At 44.8% G+C, this 23,533-nt stretch overlaps 1 protein-coding gene across 4 annotated transcripts in view; it reads left to right on the top strand.

Annotated features, from left to right (window-relative positions):
- Positions 1-836: 836 nt before the first annotated feature.
- Positions 837-23,533, top strand: part of SMOC1 (SPARC related modular calcium binding 1) — a 155,080-nt gene continuing 132,383 nt past the window's right edge. For 2 of the 4 annotated variants that reach the window (XM_055304055.1, XM_055304057.1), the window contains exon 1: positions 839-987. In XM_055304055.1, coding sequence (XP_055160030.1) covers positions 889-987 — 99 coding nt within the window. In that variant the 5' untranslated portion in view covers positions 839-888. Of the gene's footprint in view, positions 988-23,533 lie in introns of all 4 variants that reach the window. The other 2 variants (XM_055304054.1, XM_055304056.1) reach the window with 2 other exon arrangements.

Here is a 23,533-nt window from a genome sequence, read left to right as displayed (position 1 = left end):
GCAGATGCCTAGGACATCATCCTATCTCCTCCTGTGCTGAAGGGCTTGGGTTGTCACCCGCTGGAAGCCTCTTTGAAAGAAGTGAACGCACCCACCCTCCACTCTCAAGGCCAGGCACGGCCTGCCCTGTGGGGGTCACCTACCTTCTCAATTGTTCATGGTGTCCATGCGGCGGGGAAGCAGATTTCTCAGCTCCTCTGCGCCCTAATATCCTCATCAGAAGAATGGGGCCAGGAGTATTTTCCCCGTTTATTTTACAGGACTGTTGGGACAACTTGTGGACTTCTGTGGAGAGTGACACAGGCTCTCAAGGCACGATTTGTCGCCCTGCGGGCATTCCGGGCGTTAGGGCTGCTGGAGCTCTCCGAGGCTTCCTCCGACGGAAGGGTCAAGAGAAAGTTCCCCTTCCCCCCGGGGTCTCGGGGGGCCGCGTCCCGCAGAGCGAGCGGGTGTCGCTCCTCGGTGGGGGGTGACCGCGAGCCGCCCCTCTTTCCGCTCTCCCATTGGCTCTCACCTGCCGGAGGGTCGGTTGCTACGGGCCCGTCGGCCCGTCAGTCAGGGCCGCCCGGCTCCGCCCCGCCCCCCCGGGGGTTTATAACGGGAATTCCCATGGCCCGGGCTCTGGCGTCCAACCTGCTGCCGCCGCGGCCCTGCCGAGCCGCGCGCCGCGCGCAGAGCACACGCTCGCGCTCCAGCGGCCTCCCCGGCGGTTCATGACCGCGCGCTCCGAGGCAGCCCCGCCGCCCGCCGCCCGCCGCCCGCCGCCCGCCGCCCGCCGCCCGCCGCCCGCCGCGCCGGGCCCCCGGACACAGGAAGGCAGGCGCAGCCGCGCGCCCCGCGGAGCCCGCGCCCCCCGCCCGCAGCCGGCCGCCCGGCCCGCCTGGCACCATGCTGCCCGCGCGCTGCGCCCGCCTGCTCACGCCCCACTTGCTGCTCGTGTTGGTGCAGCTGTCCCCAGCTGGCGGCCACCGCACCACGGGCCCCAGGGTAAGTGCGCCCCGGCCGCGCGCCCACCTGCGGAGGGAGGCCGAGGTCGCCCGCCCACATCCCTGGGGGCGGCGGTGGCAGAGAAAGGGAGGTGTCAGACCTCGGGGCCCCCACCCCCCAGCACCTACCATCCAGTCCCCTCGGGCTTCTGGGCGAGTCAACGTTTCTCTCGTTCTCCCCCCGACCTCCACCCCCATCCTTTCTTGCAGCGCCTCTCCCCCTCCCCCCCCCCCAACTGTCACTGTTGGGTTTTCTGCCCCGGTATCTTCTCCCGGGGCATTTTTGCTGCGAGCGGGTGCCTCCTGCGTCCGACACAGGCTCGCTGCCCTGCGGTCTCACGCTGCGCCCGGTCTGTCCGGGTCCGGGTCCCCGTTCGGGTCCCGTGCGCGGGTCCCGTGCGCTGGCGTCCTTGGCGGGCGGCGGGGGCAGCTCTGCCTCCAGAGTTTTAGGTTACCCGAGAGCCACGCAAGGACCTTGTGTTACTGTTGTTTTACAAAGCGATCGCTGCTCGTAAAACCCACAGCAGATAATTTTAATGCTCTCTCCTGGGCACAGCCCCGGAGGAGGGGTGGAGGTGGGGGGCTGCGGAGAGGAGCTGCGCAGTGTTCAGGAGTCCCCTCCCCTGGCTCCGGGGCTGGGAGGTTGAACTACTTGTTGAACCTTGGTCTGATTGGAGTTTTCGAGCCATCTGAAACGTGCCAATTCTGTGCACAGGACAGGCTGTCCAGAGCATTGTAAACTCGCCTGGAACCGAAGGCATTGTGTTCCTTTCTGGTCTAGGTTATTGTCCCCCCCCCCCCCACCAGCATTGGTCTACTTGAAGGATTCCGCTGCCTTAAAAAAATGTGCTCTTAAACCACCTGGTGGTTCATTTGACCAAACTTAATCCAGACGATCTCTGGCCAAGAATCAGCTTATGTCAGGGCAGTCTCTCAGGATAGCTGCTTGCCCCAACTGGCAGCCTGAGAGTCCGGGTGGAAGCAGCTGGGATCTTTGTGCAAACAATATTGGCTCCTTAACCAACCTGGGCTTTTCCTGGATATCTCTGGGCCTAGCCCCATTGCCACCTGTTCAGATCACAGGTTCTTTATTCATAGCTCTTGCTATATGCAAAATCATCTTTATAGCTATTGTGTGTGTGGGGAAAAGCCTTGCAAAGGTTGATGAGTCTCAATGACTGCCCAGATGCTGGCTGCTGACCTGGGAGCCCCGCTATCACCGTGAGATCAGATTTGCAGCCACTTAGGAAAGAAAAGTGTTTGTCCCCGTGTTGTGCCGGCCTTTGCTTTTATGACCAGATGTGCCACTGGAGCAGTTAAGGTGCTGCAGATTAGATCCAGGGCGTGTCGTAAATCCTCGACAGCAGGCGTTCCGAAGCTGGGGCAGGCGTGGGCTCCGGGAGGGACTTTTATGGATGCAGATGAGGATGGCTTTTAAATGAAGCTGCTTGGTTTGATATTAGGACTCGCAGCTCTTAAACTCCGAGGTCAGGAGAGCCACAGCGTTCCCTCCAATAATTAGGAACAGTCAAGACACAGACGCAGACCAGAGCACCCCGACTGAAATCTGGATGCCCGCCCACAGGAGAGGCCTGGAGACAAATGGTAGGGGGCTCGCTTGCTGCTGGGCATGTCTAGCATCTCAAGCCATATGGCTTTCCTTCTCTGCCTCCTGAAATTGGAGGAAGCAACTTTTGGAGGAACGCTAGGGGCTCCAGGGAAAAATGGGGACATTGGTTAGGTTTCCCTCCAGCTTCTTTAGTTTAATAATTTGATAGACATGATGAAACAAAACAGGAACCGTCAATAGGCTTGTGTGGATCCCAGCTGCATTCTCTCTCTGTCCGTCTGTCTGTCTGTCTGTCTCTCACACACACACGTTTAAAAAGCACCGAGGGGAAGCTGTTGTCTTGAGTGTGTGGTTTCTTGGGTGCATGTATAGGCCACATTAAGAGCTGCCATTCAGGAACACGGGGACTAGGCACTTTCCTCGATCCCTTATGCTTAGAAGAACAAGGAGGGGGGGGTCTTTTTAGTGCCATTTTGCAAGTGAGACTCCAGGAATCCAACTGGCTTGCTTGAAACACTCTCAGTGCATATGGAGCCTTGGGAGCCAGATCTCAGTTTATATAGATTTACAGGTGGTGTGCTTTCCCTGCCACCAAGCAGCTGCAGGGACTGTTCACCCCCCTTAACCCCCCCCCCACCACCACCACCTCAGCGGTGCTGTTCCTGTTAGAGGCAGAGATGGCTCAGTGAGACAGTGCTGAACCTGGGTGCATCAGGGGAGTCTGTAAGAAAGCACTGATAATATGTTTTGGTGTCTGAATCACTAAAAGGTGATGTCTTTGAGTCTCAACCTACCTCCAAAGAGTCTGGCTCTTTTCTGCGGCTTCTTGGTGGCCTGAGAAGTGTGGCTCTGGTTGCCAGTGGCTGCATCAGAGGAGGAGCAGAAACATCTGGCTTGTTGCAGTATTCCCTTGGGCACCCCTAGGTCTCTTCTGTTAATCTTTTGAGTGACAGAGGCTTAAGGACTGGCATCTTTTCCAGCTGGCTTTCTAGGAAACCGAGAGCATGCCCTTTTGGTTTAATTTTATCTGGCTCACTAATTGAGCTCCCCCGAGGCCTAGACCCCAATCCTTGCTCCCTTATTTGCTTCCTGCCTTCATAAAATTCCTGACATTTGTTTGACTCTGGAAACCAACAGCTATCAAGTATCAGATTGGAGGCTATTATGTAGGAAGCACCTGATTTTTCGGTCTCTGAGTTCTGAGCAGCCACTTGGCTACCTGGGACGCTGGTCAGGATCCTTTTAATTATCGACGAGGCAGCCATTTCTTTAATCCTGTACAATTTACTGAAAATGTTTCAGGGGAGGATGGGGCGGGGGAGGGGCTCTCCCAGGCTGATGGAGTCTGGCTGATGGTCAGGCCAAGTCAACTGCCTGTCTTTGTCTAATTCTCTGCTGCCCTGGAAGCCCAGGAGCTGGGTGACGCCGGGAACAGGACCCATCTACTAGCACATCCCCAGGGCTCAGCACAGGGCCAGGTGCCTGGTGGGGATGGACTTTGTTGTTGTTTATGGAAAACCAGTGAGACGGTGCATGTTGAACAGCCTTCCACGGGTTCCACTTTTCTTAGTGCTTTAGCACGACTGGAGGCAGGAAATAGATTTAACAAGTTTGAAAATAGGAGAAAATGGGAAGGTCAAGAAGTCTGAGTAAGGAATTTGGTTTCTTGTTTTATGTGTATTCTTTATTTGTTCTCTCTCCTCTCACTGGCTTCGTTTGCTCTTCAGAACTCAGCTCCTGCATTACTCTCCAGGAACTTTCCTGCAGAACACCCTTTTGGTGAGAATCAACCAACTCCTGTATCTGGTTCACTTGTGTTCTAACTTTTGCTGATCCTCCTATGGTGAGCATCTCGAGATCAGGCCAGCATATCCACCTTTTCGGCACTAACTTGCTCACTTGGCACATCACAAACAACCCTGTCTTGTGAAAGAACAAACTCACACTCCCTTGAGGGCAGAATAGAGATCTTATTTGTCAGTGTGCTAGGTCAAAATGCAAAGCGTTCTGTAAATGTTTACTGAAATGAATCAGACTCTACAGTGATGTCCAAGCTAGACCCCTTGCTCTCATTTAAACCTGAAACTGGTCACTTCACAAATAATTTCCCCCCATTTTTAGGCTTTTGTTCTTTGTTTAAAAATTAGTATGTGTGGTGGTTATGGGAGGCTTGGAGGAGGAAGGACGGAGTAAGCAAACTTGGATGGGGAACAGGCTGTGGCTCTATCCTAATCCCTGTTTCTATTTTGCATTTCCCAAATGTGAAGCAGCTTCTAGACAGTTCCTTTCCTTTTGACTAGTCTGCCTCAATGTCTGGACTGGGGTGGGTCCTTGTGTCTGCACAGACACCCTTCTTATTACCTGGGGGATTTATATGAAATGCTACTCAGGTGTTAGGCAAATAACTTGGTTTAAACATTTTGATAGAACTGACATGTGAAATTTAAAGGAATGAAACTGAGGACAGGAAGAAGAAATAATCATCTTAGAAACTGTAGGAAAGGGCAGCTCAGGTGGCTCAGTGGTTTAGTGCTGCCTTCAGCTCAGGGCGTGATCCTGGAGACCCGGGATCAAGTCGCACGTCGGGCTCTCTGCATGAGTCTGCTTCTCCCTCTGCCTGTGTCTCTGCCTCTCTCTCTCTCTCTCCCCTCTCTGTGTTTCTCATGAATAAATAAATAAAATCTTAAAAAAAAAAGAAACTGTAGGATATTCTATCAAATGGAAAATGCTTTTTAAAAAAATGTTTTATTTTTTTAAGATTTATTTATTTACTTATGATAGAGAGAGAGAGAGAGAGAGAGAGAGAGAGAGGCAGAGACACAGGCAGAGGGAGAAGCAGGCTCCATGCCGGGAGCCCGACGTGGGATTTGATCCCGGGACTCCAGGATCGCACCCTGGGCCAAAGGCAGGCACCAAACCGCTGAGCCACCCAGGGATCCCCCCCACCCTTTTTTTTAAAGAAAAATTGTATTTATTTATTTGAAAGGGAGTGAGCAGGAGTGGGGTGAGGGGAGGAGCAGAGGGAGAGGGATAAGCAGACTTCCTGCTGAGCAGAGAGCCTGATATGGGGCTTGATCCTTGGACTCCAGGAGCAGTACCTGTGCTGAAGACAGATGTTTAACTGACTGAGCCACCCAGGCACCCCAAATGGAAAATACTTTGATATTATCTCATTATCTCTCAAAGTTGAAAGTTACATTTCTTATGGCCCAGCAATTCCACTCTTAGGTACATATGCCCAAGAGAAACTCAAGTCCAGAAGGAGACCTAAGGAACCATGTTCACAATACTACAAGCCTGGAAAAGCTACTAGTTGGAGGGCAGATTAGTTGATGTATTCATACAGTGGAGAATTCTACTCAGCAGAACAAGTGAACAACAGTGACATGCAAAAATATGGATGAATCTCAGTAATATGATATTAAGTAAAAGAAATATACCAAAAGATGGAGCGTATCATCTTTTCTAAATTTAAAAAGAGTTAAAATTAAAGAAAATATCTTCTAGGAATATGTATAGCTATAATAATACTCTAGGAAAGGAAGAGCAAGGTAATGCCAGACACAGGATTTAGGGTGAAGTTACTGGAGAACAGGCAGTTGGAACCACGTGGTGGGATAAGCCATATGGTGAGTGTAAGTCAGTGTCAATACTTTACCTCTTGGGGGAGAGAAGGATGGGTTTGAAAGTATCTGTCCATTAGTAAAGATTAGTGGCTGATTAGATGAAAAAAATGAAAGTGGGCCCTGCATAGACCGGTGTTGAGTGTCATGCACCAAAGTTTGATTAATTTAATTCTTGGCATCCATAGTCAGACGAACAAAAGTTCCCAGAGTAGGGACTCCTGTCTTGCTTCCTTTTGCTCCCCCTCTTCCAGATGTGCATGTGGCCCTACCTAAAAATACCACATTGGGGAGTGATTATTGGCTTTTGTTTCAATTCTTGGCTGCTTACATCCAGAGCAGGCCCAGGCCCTGGCATAAATATCTACATCAGCTGGCCAAAGGGCTCATTTGTAAGGCTGAGTCGGCAGTGGGCAGTCTTCCCTCTCCCTTGCTCAGGGGGATCAACTCTGTACATCTGAGTCGCAGCCCCACAGAGTAGAAAAGTTCACTAGCTGATGCTTGGGTCAGAGGCCTTCCTTGCCCGTTGAGGGGGGGGGGCGGGGGGACAAGGGAGTGTTTCTGGTTTGATGCCTGTCTTCATTCTGGCCTCTTCCCTCACCCCCCTGGCAGAGCCTGGGGGAAGGGAGCATAGCCTTGCTTAGCAGGTACAGGGCACCCTTTCTCTCCCCACCACATAGAGATCTATTGTTTAAGCAGCCAAGTTCTTGGCATTGCTGGCCGTGGGGGGGATGTCCGTGTGGAGGCCCCCTCCTTCCTCGTTTGTCACCGCAGAGCTGTTTGGGAGAGGACAAGGGTTGAGTTGCGGATGAGAAATCGATCGGAGCTGCTTGCGAGGCCTGCCAAACAGGGTTAGCATTGTACATATGTGCGCTGCACGAATCCAGCGTCAGCGGGGGGATAGGAGAATTGGATCACTGAGAACACTCCCAACAGCCCTATAAAGACCCCAAAGCAACATGGGTCATTATAGCAATTAATTGGATTTCCCTTTGCATCTGACATCATTCTAAACTCAATTGCTAGATCACAAAATAATCTTACCTTTGGCAGAAATCTAAGCTTGTTAGGTGTGGAGCCCTGTGTACTTCCCAGACATTGATTTCAGCCTCCTTTTTTCGGAGCCAGAGTGGGGGCAGCCTCTGCTGAGAGGGGAAAGGCTGCTCAGGGGAGCTGGAGCTTTAGTCCAGCCCTCCCCCCCAACCCCCCTCACCTCCTCTGGGAAGACAGTACTCAGTGAGGTTCCAGGAGACAATGCCGCAGATGCTCTGAAACCCGACAAATACTATACAAATATGAGCGACTCTGCCCTTCCTTTTTAGAAACCATTTCACAGGGCAGCATGGATCTGATTCAGATAAGGGCTGAATGTTCTTCCTTTTTTTTTTTTTTAAAGATTTTATTTATTTATTCATGAGAGACAGAGAGAATGGCTGAGACATAGGGAGGGGGAGAAGCAGGCTCCCTGCGGGGGGCCCCATGCGGGACTCAATCCCAGGCCCCTGGAATCACAACCTGAATCAAAGCAGATGCTCAACCACTGAGCCACCCAGGTGCCCCCTCTCTCCTTTTTTTTTTTTTTAAGTATTGACAATGGGGAAAAACTGGACCTATTTCCCAGAATAGTTCATTTTTAGGACTAGGGAAGCATCTCTAGGACAGTGCTGGGAGTTTTAAGTATTTTTGGTGGTTGTTTATTGTGTATATGTTCCTGGACAACTCTGCAAAACTGGGGAGAGGACACCGAAGTAGATAATAGGTAGGAAAGTGAGGTGGAGAGTGTTGTGAAAGCCCACGGATTGCTCCCCGCTCCCTCAGATGCAGGTGCTGCTGACCAGCTTGAACACAGTGACTTCCCTTTGTCAGCAGCCCTGTCCCACAGCCCTTTTTGCTGGGATGGCAATGTTCTATATCTGCACTGTCCAATATTAGACACACGTGGCTGTCAAAGTTTTTTTTTTTTAAAGATTTTATTAATCCATTCATGAGAGGCACAGAGAGAGAGAGAGAGAGAGAGGCAGAGACACAGGCAGAGGGAGGAGCAGGCTCCATCCATGCAGGGAGTCCAATGTGGGACCTGATCCCGGGCCTCCAGGATCATGCCCTGGGCTGAAGGCAGGCACCAAGCTACTGGGCCATCCAGGGATCCCCGGCTGTCAAAGTTTTAAATGTGATTAGTGCAAACAAGGAACTGAATTTTTAATTAATTTCATTTCAGTTATTTAAAATTTTAATGTTAGGAGCCATATATAGCTAGTGGACTTCACCTTGAGCAATACTAGTCTCTAGCCATCGTGCTCAGCCCTACCTCCCACTGGATGCCACTACGGGCCCCAGATTTTGGCCGTACTAAACTACATTGTATTTCCTAACCTCTCTTTTCCTTCCCATCTCTGTCTGTCAAAATTCTGCCCATCATTTGAAGGACTCAAATGGCTCCACACAGTCCCCCCCAGGCCGGCCCCAAGCACAGTTCTCCCTGCACCCCATGCTTTACTTAGCCCTGTGTCAGTGCACATCCCCATCTGCCCAGTGGTGCACTTCCAACCATATGCAGGAAGGTGGTGGGGCAGCCTCACCAAAGACTTTGGAGGTAGACAGGCCCAAGTTTGACCCTGGCTCTGCCATTGTGATCCTGGGCTAGTAATTTAACTCCATGGGTCCTCAGTTCCCTGATTTATCCAATGGAGGTCCGAGCCTCTATGTCCAGGATGGCAGGGAGGATGCAAGTGGAGTGTCTTAGCTTCCTCTTCCTGGTGTAACAAATACCACAAGGACTCTTGTGATTGATTATATCAATCAATCAGTCTAGATGTTTTCCTTATCTCCTGGTCAGCTGATTAGCAATCTTGATTCCATGTAACATGGCATTATTAGGATTAAGACATGGACATCTTTGAGGGGCCATTTTTCTGCTTACCACATTCATTAAGGGTCCAGTATATTGCCTGGCTCATAGATGGTGCCTGATAATCGAGGCCATTATGATGACCCACACCTATTGGTTTCTTTCCTTTTAAAGTGGAATCTCTTAATGGTGGAGTTACTTAATTTTCTTTATAGACTCTATCCTGCCCAAGAATAGGTGCTTTAGTAAATGTTCGTTGAACAATAAAACTCTCAATAAATGTAGATTGTGTCTTTCCTTGTGAAGATATATTGAACAGTTAAAAAAACTAACAAACCATAAACTGAAAATCAGAGTATATGATCCAGTTTGTGCAAAACAAAAATGTTGGTTTATGTATAGAAAAACTGGGTGGATTATAAGTCATGTGGTTAATGGTGATTATCATGGGGATGCTCCATTTCTATGAGATGTGTTTTAGTAATTATTATTTTTTTAAAATTTTATTTATTTGACAGACACTGCAAGCAAGAGAGAGGACACAAGTGGGTGTGGGGAGTAGGCAGAGGGAGAAGCAGACCCCCTGCCAAGCAAGGAACCTGACATGGGGCTTGATCACAGGACCCCGGGATCATGACCCAAGCCAAAGGCAGACGCATAACTAACTGCACCACCTAAGTGCCCCTTGTTTTAGTAATTATTAAACTAATTTTATTTATGATGAACATTTTTTAATTTTAGAAGACAATAATAAAGATTAAAACATGCATGATTAAAGAAAAAAGTCCCAAACCTGTCTCAATCCAGCCTGAGTCCTCTTGGATTCAGTTCACATCTCAGTCAGCCTGTGCTCATGAGTTAGGTTGATCTTCAGGTTTAGTCACCTTTAGGACCAGGCCTCCTACTCATCTTCAGCATGTTTTGAACTCAGTCTGCTTTAAAAGGAGAGTTTCCAATTAACCTTAGCACGGGACATAAGTATAAAAATGTACTTACTGCTGCTGGTGGGAATATAAATTAGCATGATCACTTTGTAAAATTGACCTCTTACTTTCACTCTGGTATATGCCCTAGAGAAACACACTTAAATATGGGCCAAGACACATGTTTAAGGGCATTGATAGCAGCATTGTTTGGTAGCAATAACAAGATTGGAAGTCAGGTAAATGCTCATCAACAGGAGACTAGAAATATGAATGATAGTATATACAAAAAGTAGAACACTACACAGCAGCAAAAATGGCTAAAGCTGTACTCATTTTTATGGATCAACTTTATAGTCAAAATGTTGGGTGAAGCAAGGCAAAATGTACAAGAACACATACATTATGCTATTTATATAAAGGTTGAAAGCATGCAAAAACAATATATTGTTTAGGAGTGCATCATATGTAAAGAATGCATGAGAAAATTAAGGGCAATAATAACTCTAAAGCTCAGGTTAGGGGTTACTTAGATGTGAAGGCAGGAGGGTGAGTGTCACACTGAAGGGGACATGGAAAGCTTGCATTGGATCCCTAATGTTTTATGTTTTTAAAGCAGGAGGCTAGGCACCTGGGTGGCTCAATCCATTAAGCATCTGCCTTCAGTGCAGGTTGTGATCCCGGGATCTTGGGATCAAGTCCCATATTGGGCTCCCTGCTCAGTGGGAAGCCTGCTTCTCCCTCTCTCTCTGCAGCTCCCCCTGCTTGTGCACAGTCTCTCTATTTCTCTCTCTTTCTCTCTCTGTTAGATAAGCAAATAAAATCTTTAAAAATTTTTTAAAAAAGAACTTATTTTTTAAAAAATAAAATGGGCGGTGAATACCTGGATTTTTAAATTCTATTTTGCACTTATATAAAACATGATAAAATCTTCCAGAAAAGATAAAAATCCATTCGGATACATCACAACAAAATTTAAGAGCACATAATAAAAGTGATGCCTCTTTGCGGGGTACTCTGCTCCCCTGTCTGCTCCGTGCTGCTAATCACACTTTTCCTTTCCCCAGAAGAACATGTTCAGAGCCATTCAGCCAAACATACAGCTCCCCTGCCTCCTTGCATTGCTGGCCACCTTCATCCAGCCCTCCTGAGGCCCTGAGGCCATGTCTCCTCCCAGCCCAGGGCTGGGTGCAGGTGTGGCTCCTTCTCTCACCTCTGCATTAGCTCTTTTTCTTTTAGGAATCAGCTGTTCAGATTTTTTTTGCTAATTTAAAAAAATAAGTGTGGTAATTTTTTCCCCCTGCCTCACTGGCTGACTTAGAAGAGTTTTTGTTTTTTTAATACTAAGGATATTAATCTGTTTTTATATCATGTCTGGCAAATGCCTTTCACTATAAAAAGACAGTGGTTTCAATCTACTAAATTTTACATCTTTATGTATCTAATATGTCATTATGGTTTCTGTCTTTGGTATCAGGATGAGAAAGGTCTTTGCCTGCTAAGGGTGTAGAAAATAAGATGAATAAGTTTCTAAAGTTGCACAAACAGTGTGAGATATACCACACTGGCCATCCATTTAATGTTTGATAGTTTATATTTTCTATGAACTATACTTTTTAATGTACCCTATGGAAAGAACACCTGTCCTGTATTTCAGAAATTGCGAATAATATTTGGAAAGAAGATGTGTCAATTGAAAGTATTCCATCAAAGGAATTACTTGGGGAAATTTATATTAAAAAGTGTTACTTTGGGTAAGCAGGCTATTCTGGAAAAGACACTAGGACTTTGGCAAAGCATTCAGACTCTCCTTCATCTTTGGATCTGTTCCATTCATTTAAAAAACATTTCCTTATTATGAAAACTTCCAAATACACACACACAAAAAGGGGAGTAGTATAACGAATTCCCGTGGAACCCTCACACAGCTTCAACAATGAATAACTCCTAGCCAACCTTGTTTCTTTCACCCATCCCCACACCCCTCTTCAGATTATTTTGCAAGTTCAGATGTTATATTTTATCAACTGTAAATATTTTTAAATAGATCTCTAAAAGATAAAGACAAACCTAACCACAATACCGTATCACAACCAAAGAATACTAATAATTGCTTAATACAGGTATTCCCCATGTTTTAGAAGTTGGCATTCGGCCACTTTGCTTTTATGAAATACCTACAATAGTACCAGTTTTCACTAACCCACAGAAATCTCAGGAGGATTTTTGCCTTTACAAAAAGAGAGCAAGAAAGCAAAAATAGCATTCAGCGTTTGCTTTGCAGCAAGCCCTTATAGAGGTAGGTGCGTCTTCTTCCAAGGGAACCACACTCAGCAGCATCTCAGCCTCAAGCCATCAGAACTTTGAACTGTGTCTGTGAGCACATGTGCTTTCTCTCGATTTCTTTTGTGCATCAATTAGCGAGCTGTGTCCTAAGGTATCAGAAAAGCCCAAGAGGTTATATATTGGGTCTAGGAATGCTAAAAAAATTATTCTAAGTAAGTTAATGGTAATTGCTTCTTCACTTTATGGCTTTCTGCTTATGAGATGTTTCATAGGAAGGCTGTACTCTGAGATAGCAGGGGAAACCTGTATAATATAATTCAATTAATATTCAGATTTCCCTGATTGTCTCTTAGTTGTGGTTTTATGTTAGTTTGAAAAAAAGATCCAAATAAGGTCCACATATTGGTTAATCTGCATCTAAAATATCTTTGAATCTATGAGTTTCCCCTCTACCTCCACTTTACTTTGTAATTTATTTTTTAATAAACAGATTATTCCAGGGTTTTCTGCACTAGATTTTATTGACTACATTCCCATAGTGTTGTGTAACATATTCCTCTATCCTTTATATTTCTTATAAAGGGCAGCCCGGGTGGCTCAGCGGTTTAGCGCCGCCTTCAGTCCAGGGCCTGATCCTGGAGACCCGGGATCGAGTCCCACGTCGGGCTCCCTCTCTCTCTCTCTGTCTTTCATGAATAAATAAACAAAATCTTTAAAAAAATATTTCTTATAAAATGAGAGGTGGATCTAGAGACTCGATGAGATACAGATTTGATATTTAATTTTTTTTCAGATTTGATATTTAAAAAAAGATTTTATTTATTTATTTGAGAAAGAGACAGAGAGAGAGTGAGAGAGCGAGCGAGCTGAGCAGGGAGTCTGACACGGGGCTTGATCCCAGGATCCTGGGATCATGACCTGAGGTGAAGGCAGACACTTAACTGACTGATCTACCCCCAGATATGATTTTTTTAGCAAGTATATTTTGTGGGAGTTGATCTGTACTTCCACCAGGAAGCACATAACACCTGTCATATTAGCATCATTTGGGAATCCATTTGTTTATTAGGAATTATCAATGATTTTGAAACAAATAACAGGTTATACTGAAAAGGGCTTCTACATTTTGTGTGGCATTGCCATCTTTCTTGTCTCTGGTGTTGCTGACAGAGGAAAGGGACTTAGTTGCCAATGTTTACTTCTCAGAAGTGGCCTCCTGATGGGGAGGCTGTGTGTGACTGCAGAGCTCCAAGAGGGATACCTGCTCTGAGTTCTTGGTGGTTGGCCTAGGGAGGAGAATCTTCTTGGAAGAATCTAGTGGAAGCAGTAAGAGCATGAGCTGGTTTTACTCTCTAGTGCTAATCAAAAGGTCTTTAAAGTGTAATTGTAGATCAGCTTTGTGTATAATCTTTGGTATGTACACATCAGTTGGGAATTTATAATAAGAACAGATACCACATTTTGAACTGGTTTACCCAAGGAAGGTACAAGGTGGGTTTCAGGATTGGTTTGATTCAGCATCTTATTTATACCATCAAACATTCCCCTCTGCCTTTTGTGTTGTCTGTTCAGTTTCAAGCCTAGCATTTCATTCAGAATTGCTGCAATGATTTTGTACTTTTGTTTTTTTTTTAAGATTGTATTTATTTATTCATGAGAGACACAGAGAGAGGCAGAGACACAGGCAGAGGAAGAAGCAGGCTCCCTTAGGGAGCCTAACGCAGAACTTGATCCCAGGACCCCAGGATCACGACCTGAGCCAAAGGTAGACGCTCAACCACTGAGCCATCCAGGTGTCCCTGATTCTGTATTTCTTATCCAAATATCTTATGTTCTAGAATACAGAAGAGAGAATTGACTTGAAGTAGGCCTTTCAGAAGAGGGCCTTCATTCCTAGACAGTGTAAGAAAACTTTAGCTTTTAGCCTATCAATTTAAACTGGGTCAAATGCCCATTCTTTTAACCAATTTCTTTGGCCAGGAGAGTGCCATGCTGTGAGTGACTTAGTTCTAGATTCCTTAGGGCAGTCACTGGCAGGGTAGGAGACAGGGTATCCATTTCTGGAGCATGGGGTCAGGTTGTGCTTCCTCCCTCCCCTGACCACATGGCTGCACAAGATAGGGGAGTGAAAGGGATATGAGGGCAACAAGCACAGTGTCCATGTTGGCATTTGGAGCATTTGTAACCAGCAGAGCGATGGGGCGGGATATGAGGTAAGAAGTGTTTCTGGACACTGACAGCCACAGCCTGGTGAAGAGGGAGCTCTCCTGTTACTGTGGGATCAGTTCCTTCCTCTATTAAAGGGAGATTAAATGACCCCCAAGGTTACTACCAACACAGATGTTCTGAAATTAAGAGCTGATAGGAAAATGGGAACACAGGAAAAATTTGGACTTTTTCCAGGTAGGATAAATAGGCCAGATGAGGATGATTCTGGAGGGCCCCTTAAATGAGATAAGCATGATGGCATAATCCCACAGTGGGAAGAAATCTCAGGCATGCCTTCCTTTTATGCCCAAGGTAAGACCTGTCCCCAGTCCACACAGCCAACGAGTGGCAGAGCTGGAGCCAGGATTCAGATTCTTCCCTCTTTGCTCGGTTTCTGACTTTTGCATTTAAGATGACCTGGAGAACGTGGGAAAGTGGCAAAGGTTCTGTCAAGGGGGGGACCTAGCTTGAATTCTTGTAGAGGACTGTAGTTCTGAGTTTCCTTAGGCCAATTCACCAATTTACTTGTGGCCCCAAACTCAGGACATGTGAAATCTTCACCATTCTTGTCACTTGACCATTGGTGTTCTTGTACCTTCCATTTCATAGGGTTCTGGTTTTTTAGTTCCTAAAAGAGTTGAATTCCTGATTTCTGCAAATGCTGTAAGTTTCAGTTAGGAACATGCAGCAGAGGAGACAGAACTGATACAGTTTGACGAAGTCAAGGTTGATCTTGCTGTAAGACTCTTAATGCTTGTTGAAAGCAATGCAATCAGTGCAGACGTATGCAGAATCAAATGGCAAATGGTCTGGAGCACAGGGGGCATGTTTTATGGCTGGTACAATATTTTCCTGGGAAGCCTTTTTAAAATCAATATCCAGTTTGAGGGTTGAGGTGGAAACCCTTTGTATTTGTTAAAGAGAGTTTGAGAGTGTCCAGGACACTTGGTTGGGCATTTTCTCCCTGCCTGTCTGGCAGGGACTTCTGAAAACCTTAGGGCAGATCCAGGGCTGTGCTGGCCCAGGCAGCCTGAAGGCAGGGGCTGAATAGAGAACTGGCTGCATCATGTCTATCTGTCTTGACTTCTCTTTGGCTTTGAGGATCATGTACCCTCTCATAGTGGTGTGTTGTTATACCTTCTTCCCATCCAGGGAGAGGCCTAGAAAAAGAAAGGACCCACAGCCTAGGCTCCATCTACTGCTGATTCCTAGTTTCCAGCTTTTCTTTCCATTAAGCTGCAGCTACTTTGAGAATGAAATGCATCTCCCGTATCATTGCTAGATGGTGAGAGAAGATGGAGCCATAACCTTCTGACAAGCTGTTTGCTTTCTTGCCCATCCAGAAGGCAGCTAGCATAGGGCTAAAGAAACTGGCCTGCGTCCTAGCTCTAGTGCTTTCTCACCATGTGTTCTTACGCAGATTAACTAAGCTCTGAATTTCAGCCCCTTCATCTGTGAATTGAAGATTTTACGTACCTCATTGGGTCCTTGTGGAGCTTAAATGAAATAATGGCAGGTTGGTACAGCCACTCTGAAAAACTGTGTGGAGGTTCCTCAAAGAGTTAAAAATAGATCTGCCCTACGACCCAGCAATTGCACTGCTGGGGATTTACCCCAAAGATTCAGATGCAATGAAATGCCGGGACACCTGCATCCCAATGTTCATAGCAGCAATGTCCACAATAGCCAAACTGTGGAAGGAGCCTCGGTGTCCATCGACAGATGAATGGATAAAGAAGATGTAGTCTATGTATACAGTGGAATATTCCTCAGCCATTAGAAAGGACGAATACCCACCATTTGCTTCGACATGGATGGAACTGGAGGGTATTATGCTGAGTGAAATAAGTCCATCGGAAAAGGACAAACATTATATGGTCTCCTTCATTTGGGGAATATAAAAAATAGTGAAAGGGAAAAAAAGGGAAAGGAGAGAAAATGAGTGGGAAATATCAGTGAGGGTGATGGAACACTAGAGACTCCTAACTCTGGGAAACGAACAAGGGGTGGTGGGAAGGGAGGTGGGCGGAGGGTGGGGGTGACTGGGTGACGGGCATGAGGAGGCACTTGGCGGGATGAGCACTGGGTGCTATGTATATGTTGGCAAATTGAACTACAATAAAAAGAAATAATAAAAAAAGAAATAATGGCAGGCTGCTCAGTAAATGTTAATTATGGATAAAAATAATGGGCATAACAGGAAAATATGAGAGATTCATATAAGAACCCCAAATTGTTTTGTTTCCCTTAGTTTTCCCCCTCAGAATTAAAGTTATAAAGCCCATCAGTATGTGGAAGATTTCTAATCTGTGGTTCTATTACCTTTTGTTTTAAATGAAATTAGTTTTGAGTGTGTGTGTGTGTGTGTGTGTGTGTGTGTGTGTGTGTGAGAGAGAGAGAGAGAGAGAGAGAGAGAGAGAGAAAGAGAGAGAGAGAGAGAAATCAAATTCCTCTACTTTCTCAACTGGATCTGCTCAGGAGGACTCTCTTACATGGAGGGAAAGATGCTTTTTGGTGTGATCTTTCTCCATGTGCTGTGTGACCCTGTCTTCTCCTCTAGCCAACACTCTGCTTCCTGAAATCTTCCTTCGTTTTCTTTTTCCCAGGGTGGACTGCTCATGATGTTCCCAGATCAGGTCCCCAGGCCACTGCCCCCAGACCCCTGGGGGGAGCAGTGCCTGATTTCTCTGCTGCTCCTCCTCCTCTAATCTGATGCCAGTTTACCTTTGGCCTGGGTTGGTAAGCCAATCCCAGCACAGCTTGTGTATGATCCAGACCCCATCCTGCTGCTTTTAGGACAGCATTTCAGAAAGGAAGACTCCTGGCTGTTTGCACAGCTTCTTGGAGGGATAGTTCCAGATAAGGTGGCTTAGACAACCCTATCCATCTTTCTCCCTTCTAAATAATTTTAAAGTGGTATGTTTGGACCATTGATACTTAAAGTGATTACCGGTGTAGTTGGATCAGTATGTATCATAGTTGTATAGTTTTCTATGCCTTGTTCATATTTTTTGGTTCCTATTTTTGTCTTTCACTTTTTTCCACTTTTGTGCTTGCAGTCGAGCATTTTATGTAATTCTGTTTCATTCTTTCTTAGCATATCAATTATACTTCTTTTTTATTTTTATTTTTAAAAAGATTTTACTTATTTATTCCTGAGAGACATAGGGAGAGAGTGAAGCAGGCTCCCTGTGGGGAACCCGATGCAGAACTCAATCCTAGGAACCTGGGATCACAACCTGAGCCAAAGGCAGACACTCAACCACTGAACCACCCAGGCATCCTTACACTTCTTTTTAAAAAACTTTTCTTAGTAGTTGCCCTAGAATTTGCAATATACATTTACAACAAATTTAAGTTCACTTTCTTTTTAAAAAAATATCTTTTTTACTTAGTTATTTTTAAAATTCCAGTGTAATTAACATGGGTTATTATATTAGTTTCAAATGTCCAACATAACGATTCAACAATTTTGTACATTACTTAGTGCTTGCCACAATAAGTGTAGTCCCCATCTGTCACCAAACAACCTTGTTAAAATAGTATTGACTGTATTCTCCATGTTTTACTTTTCTATCTCTGTGACCTATTTATTTTATAACTGGGAATTTGTTCCTCTTTATCCACCTTATCTATCCTCCTAACTACCTCCCCATTCTGGTAACTGCCAGTTTGTTCTCTGTATTTAAGAGTCCTTTTTTTTTACTCTTCTTTTGTTTATTCTTTGTTTTGTTTCTTAAATTCCATGTATGAGTGTAAATCATGTGGTATTTGTCATTCTGTATCTGACTTATTTCACTTAGCATAATACTTTCCAGCTCCATCCATGTTGCTGCCAATGGCAAGGTCTCATTCTTATGGCTAAGTAATATTTCACTGCGTATATGTGCCACATCTTCTTTATCCATTCATCTCTTGATGGACACTTGGGTTGCTTCCATATCTCGTCTCTTATAAATAATGCTGCTATCAACATAGGGGTGCATATTTTCAAATTAGTATTTTCTTTTGGTAAATATCCAGTAGCGGAATTACTGGGTCATATGGTAATTCTATTTTTTTTAAAGATTTATTTGTTTATTTTAGAAAGAGAGAGAGTGAGGGAGCGAGCAAGAGCATGAGCAGGAGGGGCAAAGGGAGGAGAGAGAATCTCAAGCAGACTCTGTACTGAGTGCAGAGCGAACTTGGGGCTGGATCTCACAATCTTGAGATCATGACCTGAGCTAAATCCAAGAGTTGGTTGCTTAACTGACTGTGCCACCCAGGTGCCCCTGGTAAATGTATTTTTAATTTTTTTGAGGAGACTCCATACTGTTTTTCACAATGGCTTTGTCAATTTGCATTCCCACCAGCAGTGCATGAGGGTTCCCTTTTCTCCACATCCTCACTGACACTTGTTACTTCTTGCGTATGTGACTCTAGTCATTCTGACATGTGTACTGTGATATCTCATTGTAGTTTTGATTTGCATTTCCCTGGTAATTAGTGATGTTGAGCATCTTTTCATGTATTGGTTGGCCATTTGTATGTCTTCTTTGGCAGAATGTCCATTCAGGCCCTCTGCCCATTTTTAATTGGATTATTATTATTACTATTTTTAGTGTTGAGTTTTATGTCTCTACCTATTTTGGATATTAACCCCCTATCGGATATGTCATTTCCAAATATCTTCCATTCCATAGATTGCCTTTCCATTTTGTTGATGGTTTCCTTTGCTGTGCAAAAGCTTTTTATTTTGACATAGTCCCGATAGTTTATTTTCAACTTTTGTTTCCCTTGCCTCAGGAGACATATCTAGAAAAATGTTTCTACAGTGAGTGTCAAAGAAATTACTGCTTACACTTTCTTCTAGGATTTTTTGTGGTTCCAGATCTGACATCTAGGTCTTTAATCCATTTTGAGTTTATTTTTGTGTATGGTATGAGAAAGTGGCCCAGTTTCCCCAGCACCAAAGTACACTTTGAAATACCACTCTATTGCTTCATGCGTAGTCTAGAAACCTTATAATAACAAAATATTCCTAATTCTTCAAACCTGGTTTTTGTTTCATTGATACAATTCATCTTACTTATATATGTTACAATCATTGAATGCATTGTTATTATTGTTTTGAACAAACTTACATGTTAGATCAATTAAGAATAAGGAAAATAAGTTTTCCTTCTTCAGTGCTCTTTCTTTCTTTATGTAGATCTGCATTCTGACCAATATCATTTTTCTTCTACCTGAAGAAATTTTTTATAAAACATTTCTTATAAGCCATGTCTACTGGCAACACATTTCCTTAGTTTTTATTTATCTGAGAAAGTCTTTATTTCTCCTTCACCTTTGAAGAATAATTTATCAGGATACAGAATTCTAAGGTTGATGGTTTTTCCCCTCTCAACAACATATTGAATATGCCACCTGCTGTCTTCTTGCTTGCTTGGTTTCTGAGAACCCCAATGCAATTCTTACTTTTGACTTTTTATAGGTGAGGCTCCCCCTTGCCTTTTAGCTGTATAGTGTGGAAAGAACTGTGATGTTGTGGTGAGGTATGGGGAGTGGAAGAAGCATTATGTTGTCCTATGATTAGGTTTCAGTCTTTTAGTGAGCCTGGGCTTCTGGACTGAACTTCACAAGTATGTCTCAGTGTTCTCCTTCCCTTAGCTGGGATAGGATGGCTAGAGCAGGCCGGGGACCGGTATTTCTCTTCGCCACTCAGGTTGATTAGGTTCTGATAAAACCCCAATAAGTTAGGCTCTGATTAAATAGTTTCTTTTGATGGTAGGCCTTGTTAAAAATAATTGAATGCTCTGGCTAACGGGTACTTCTCCCTCCCCCTACTGGAAGCACGAGGAGATTTTTCTTTGACCCTGGTACATTGTTCTTGCCTATCCCCAACACCCAAAGGCTCTCTCCTTGTATTAATTATGAAAAAACCAATAATCAGGTGCTCCCCAGTGCTACAGTGAGTGAATTACGCACCACAGTGAGGAGTGCTTGCCCATCCCTGTGCTCACCATGCTGACTGAGCTAATGACCACATACCACAGTGGCCTGATCCAGCTCATAGAAGTCATATCAGCTTATAACTAGGTGTCATTAACAAAATCTTGGCCTATTCTCTGAGGAGCTGAGACCCAGCAGGTAAGAATCTTGTTACATCCTGTAGATGTGTATTTGTCAAAGAGTATATTTCCTAAAGTATAGTGTGTTGCTCAGCTGAGATGCTACAAAATCCAGGAATGTGCATTTCTCAAAAGTACTGCAGGTGGTTCTTATGCACACTGTAGTTTGAGACTTCTTTAGGCTAAAGTTGTAGAAAGGAACAACATCTATTAGGTAAGGCCTGGAGCCATGGCCTATGCAACCTGTGACTTAAAAGAACATAAATGAATGCAAATTCCATTTGCTTTCACTAATAGGTACTTATATATATATCAAGACACCCTCCTTTGGAAGGAAAGGAGCCTTTTGAAGCCTCTGGCCATTGCTTTCCTAGATGTTATGCTCATGTTTGAGGGTAGAAAAGCATTTTGTTTGTGGTTTGGAGCCATTCATGTGCTGGGTAGCTGCAGTTCTAAAAGACTGGTGTCCGGTTCTGTAGAAGACCAAGTCGTTAGGGCCACATGAAACTGCTGTACCATGAGATGAAATTTAAGATGAAGGTTTCTTGGGACACCTGGGTGGCTCAGTTGGTTAAACATCTGACTCACCAGTCATGGGATCCAGCTCTGCTTTGGGTTCTGCACTCAGCAGGGAATCAGCTTGAAGATTTTCTCCCTTTGCCCCTCCCCTCACTTGCTTGTGTGCGTGCACTCTCTCTCAAAATATAAGTAAGTAAGTAAGTAAGTAAGTAAATAAATAAATAAATAAATAAATCCTTTTTTAAAATGAAGATTTCGGGCTCCTAAGTTGCTCAGCTTGTTTTAAACGTCTGCCTTTGACTTGGGTCATGATCCCGGGGTCCTGGGATTGATCCCTAAGTTGGAATCCCTGCTCAGCAGGAAGCCTGCTTCTCCCTCTTCCTCTGCTGCTCCCCCTGCTTGGGCTCTCTGTCACTCAAATAAATAAATAAATAAAATCTTTAAAAAATGAAGATTTCTTTTCCTAGCCCCTTGTTCCATACTCAGGAGATACCCAGTAAGGTGAAAATAAGTTCTACAATGTTAATTAATTAGTACATTGGAGTCTAAGAGCTTCCAAAGAGTTGGATTCCTGGTTGGATTGTTCCATTGACCATCTTTGCCTCCTGTATGGGGAGGAGGGTGGGCTTTGGATCTGAGCACAGCTCTAGTTAGGGAGGGCATTGTGATTCATTGTCTCGTTCATTTATTCATTGATGAGTTGGCCTTTGGTAGGGCTGTAGGAGACAAGAAGGAAATTGTTTGCATCTGATCTAGAAAAACCACTAAGTTAAAAGGCAAAGCGTTCTGATTCCTAGTAGGGAAGGGTGTCCTAGTAGGAAGCAATGTGACAAATGTCTGGGAAAGGACAGCTTTTGCCAGATGGAAGAATTGTGCAAGTGCTTGTTGCAAAAGGCTTTGTCCTATGCCTTTGTTTTTCAAATGCACAAGCTATTCAGTGGTACACATACCACCCCACTGGGAAGCTGGGACTTGTCAACTGGCAAAGTTTTGTGATATGTTGGAAGAGAGAAGTTCAGTGCATTCCTTGGTGGCTCTTTGCCCTCATCACCATCCTGAGAAGCCTATTATAGTAAACATCTGTTGTTTTGGTCTGCCTCGTATCTATTCTCTCTTTTCTGCTGCTAAAATCTCTAGTTTCTTTTGGGGGAAATCTCCTCCCTCACTCTAATCCCCATAACTTAAGTGGATTGTTCCACCTTCCAGCTGCAATGCAGGTGTGTGACCTGGACTTGGTCAATCAGTGTGTGCTTTCTTCCAGGTCAGGGGTACTCCTATGACCCACGCTGGACCAATGAACTCAGTTGTGGGACTCCATGGTACAGCTAACTACTGGGGAAGAGAAGTTCTGCTGTTGGGACACCATGAGGATATAGGCCCATGGTGGTTGAATGTCACTTGGTCACTATGAGTGAAGAGCTTGCCTGAGAATAAAGCCAACGTAGAACAAAACAAAGCTGAGAGAGAAAAGAGATTGGTTTCTGATAATGTATTTTGAGCATCTGGTTGCAACTATGCTTGGAGCTCCCTCGTTATCATCCATTAAATGTGCCAGTAATTTCCTGTGGTAGATTAAATATGGCCATAGTTTCTTTGTGACTTCTTTCATTAAGAGTGGAGTCTGTTTCCCTACCTCTTGAACTTGGGCTGGCCTGTTGACTTGCTTTGCCTCATGGAATGTTGTAGAAGTAACACTGTGAATTCTGGACACTGGGTCTCAAGGAGCCTTGAAGCTTAAGCCTTTACCCCCTTGGGCCTCTGCCCTGATGCCACCATGTAAGAAAGTCAATCTACTGGAGGACAAGAGGCCATGTGTAACAGAACTGAAGCACCAATCACTAACACCAGTTGCCCCAAATGCCCTTGAGACCATCTTGGACCTTCCAGCCTAACTGACCTTCCCACTGACAGTAGTTGCTTGAGTGAGCCCAGATAAAGCCAGCGAAGAAGTGCCCAGTTTAGACACAGCATCAGAAATTGTTATTTTAAGCCGCTGAAGTTTGGAGTGGATTGTTATGCATCAGCCAGTAGGTGATACACTCTTCTTTTGGCCTAAGTCAATTTTATTTTATTTTTTGTCATTTGCAACAAAGACTGCTTTGCAACACTTGTAACTGATACACTTACATAATGCACTAGGCCTTACCAAAAGTGTACCTTTGCAGAATTTCTTCCCTTGTGCCACTGGGGCAGTGAGACCAGCTGCCTCCACCTACATCTTTACTTGTTGGGTGTGCACGTGTGAACATTTCTTGCTTATGTTTGTATAACTTATTTGAATGATAGTGCCACTCTGCCTAAAAGGTGGGCTTCTCTAGCCCATGCACCTGTCAGGAGACCATTCAACAACTTGTCTTTACTGGTCACTTATGTGACTTGGCACTTGACATTCCTTTATCTCATTGGAGAAAGTTCCTCTAAGATGATTTCTTGAAGTTGTAGTTCCTTTTTATAGGCTCT

This window comes from Nyctereutes procyonoides, unplaced genomic scaffold (genome assembly GCF_905146905.1).
Source record: "Nyctereutes procyonoides isolate TBG_1078 unplaced genomic scaffold, NYPRO_anot_genome, whole genome shotgun sequence".
Lineage (NCBI taxonomy): Eukaryota > Metazoa > Chordata > Mammalia > Carnivora > Canidae > Nyctereutes > Nyctereutes procyonoides.
This window is presented reverse-complemented; position numbering and strand designations above follow the sequence as displayed.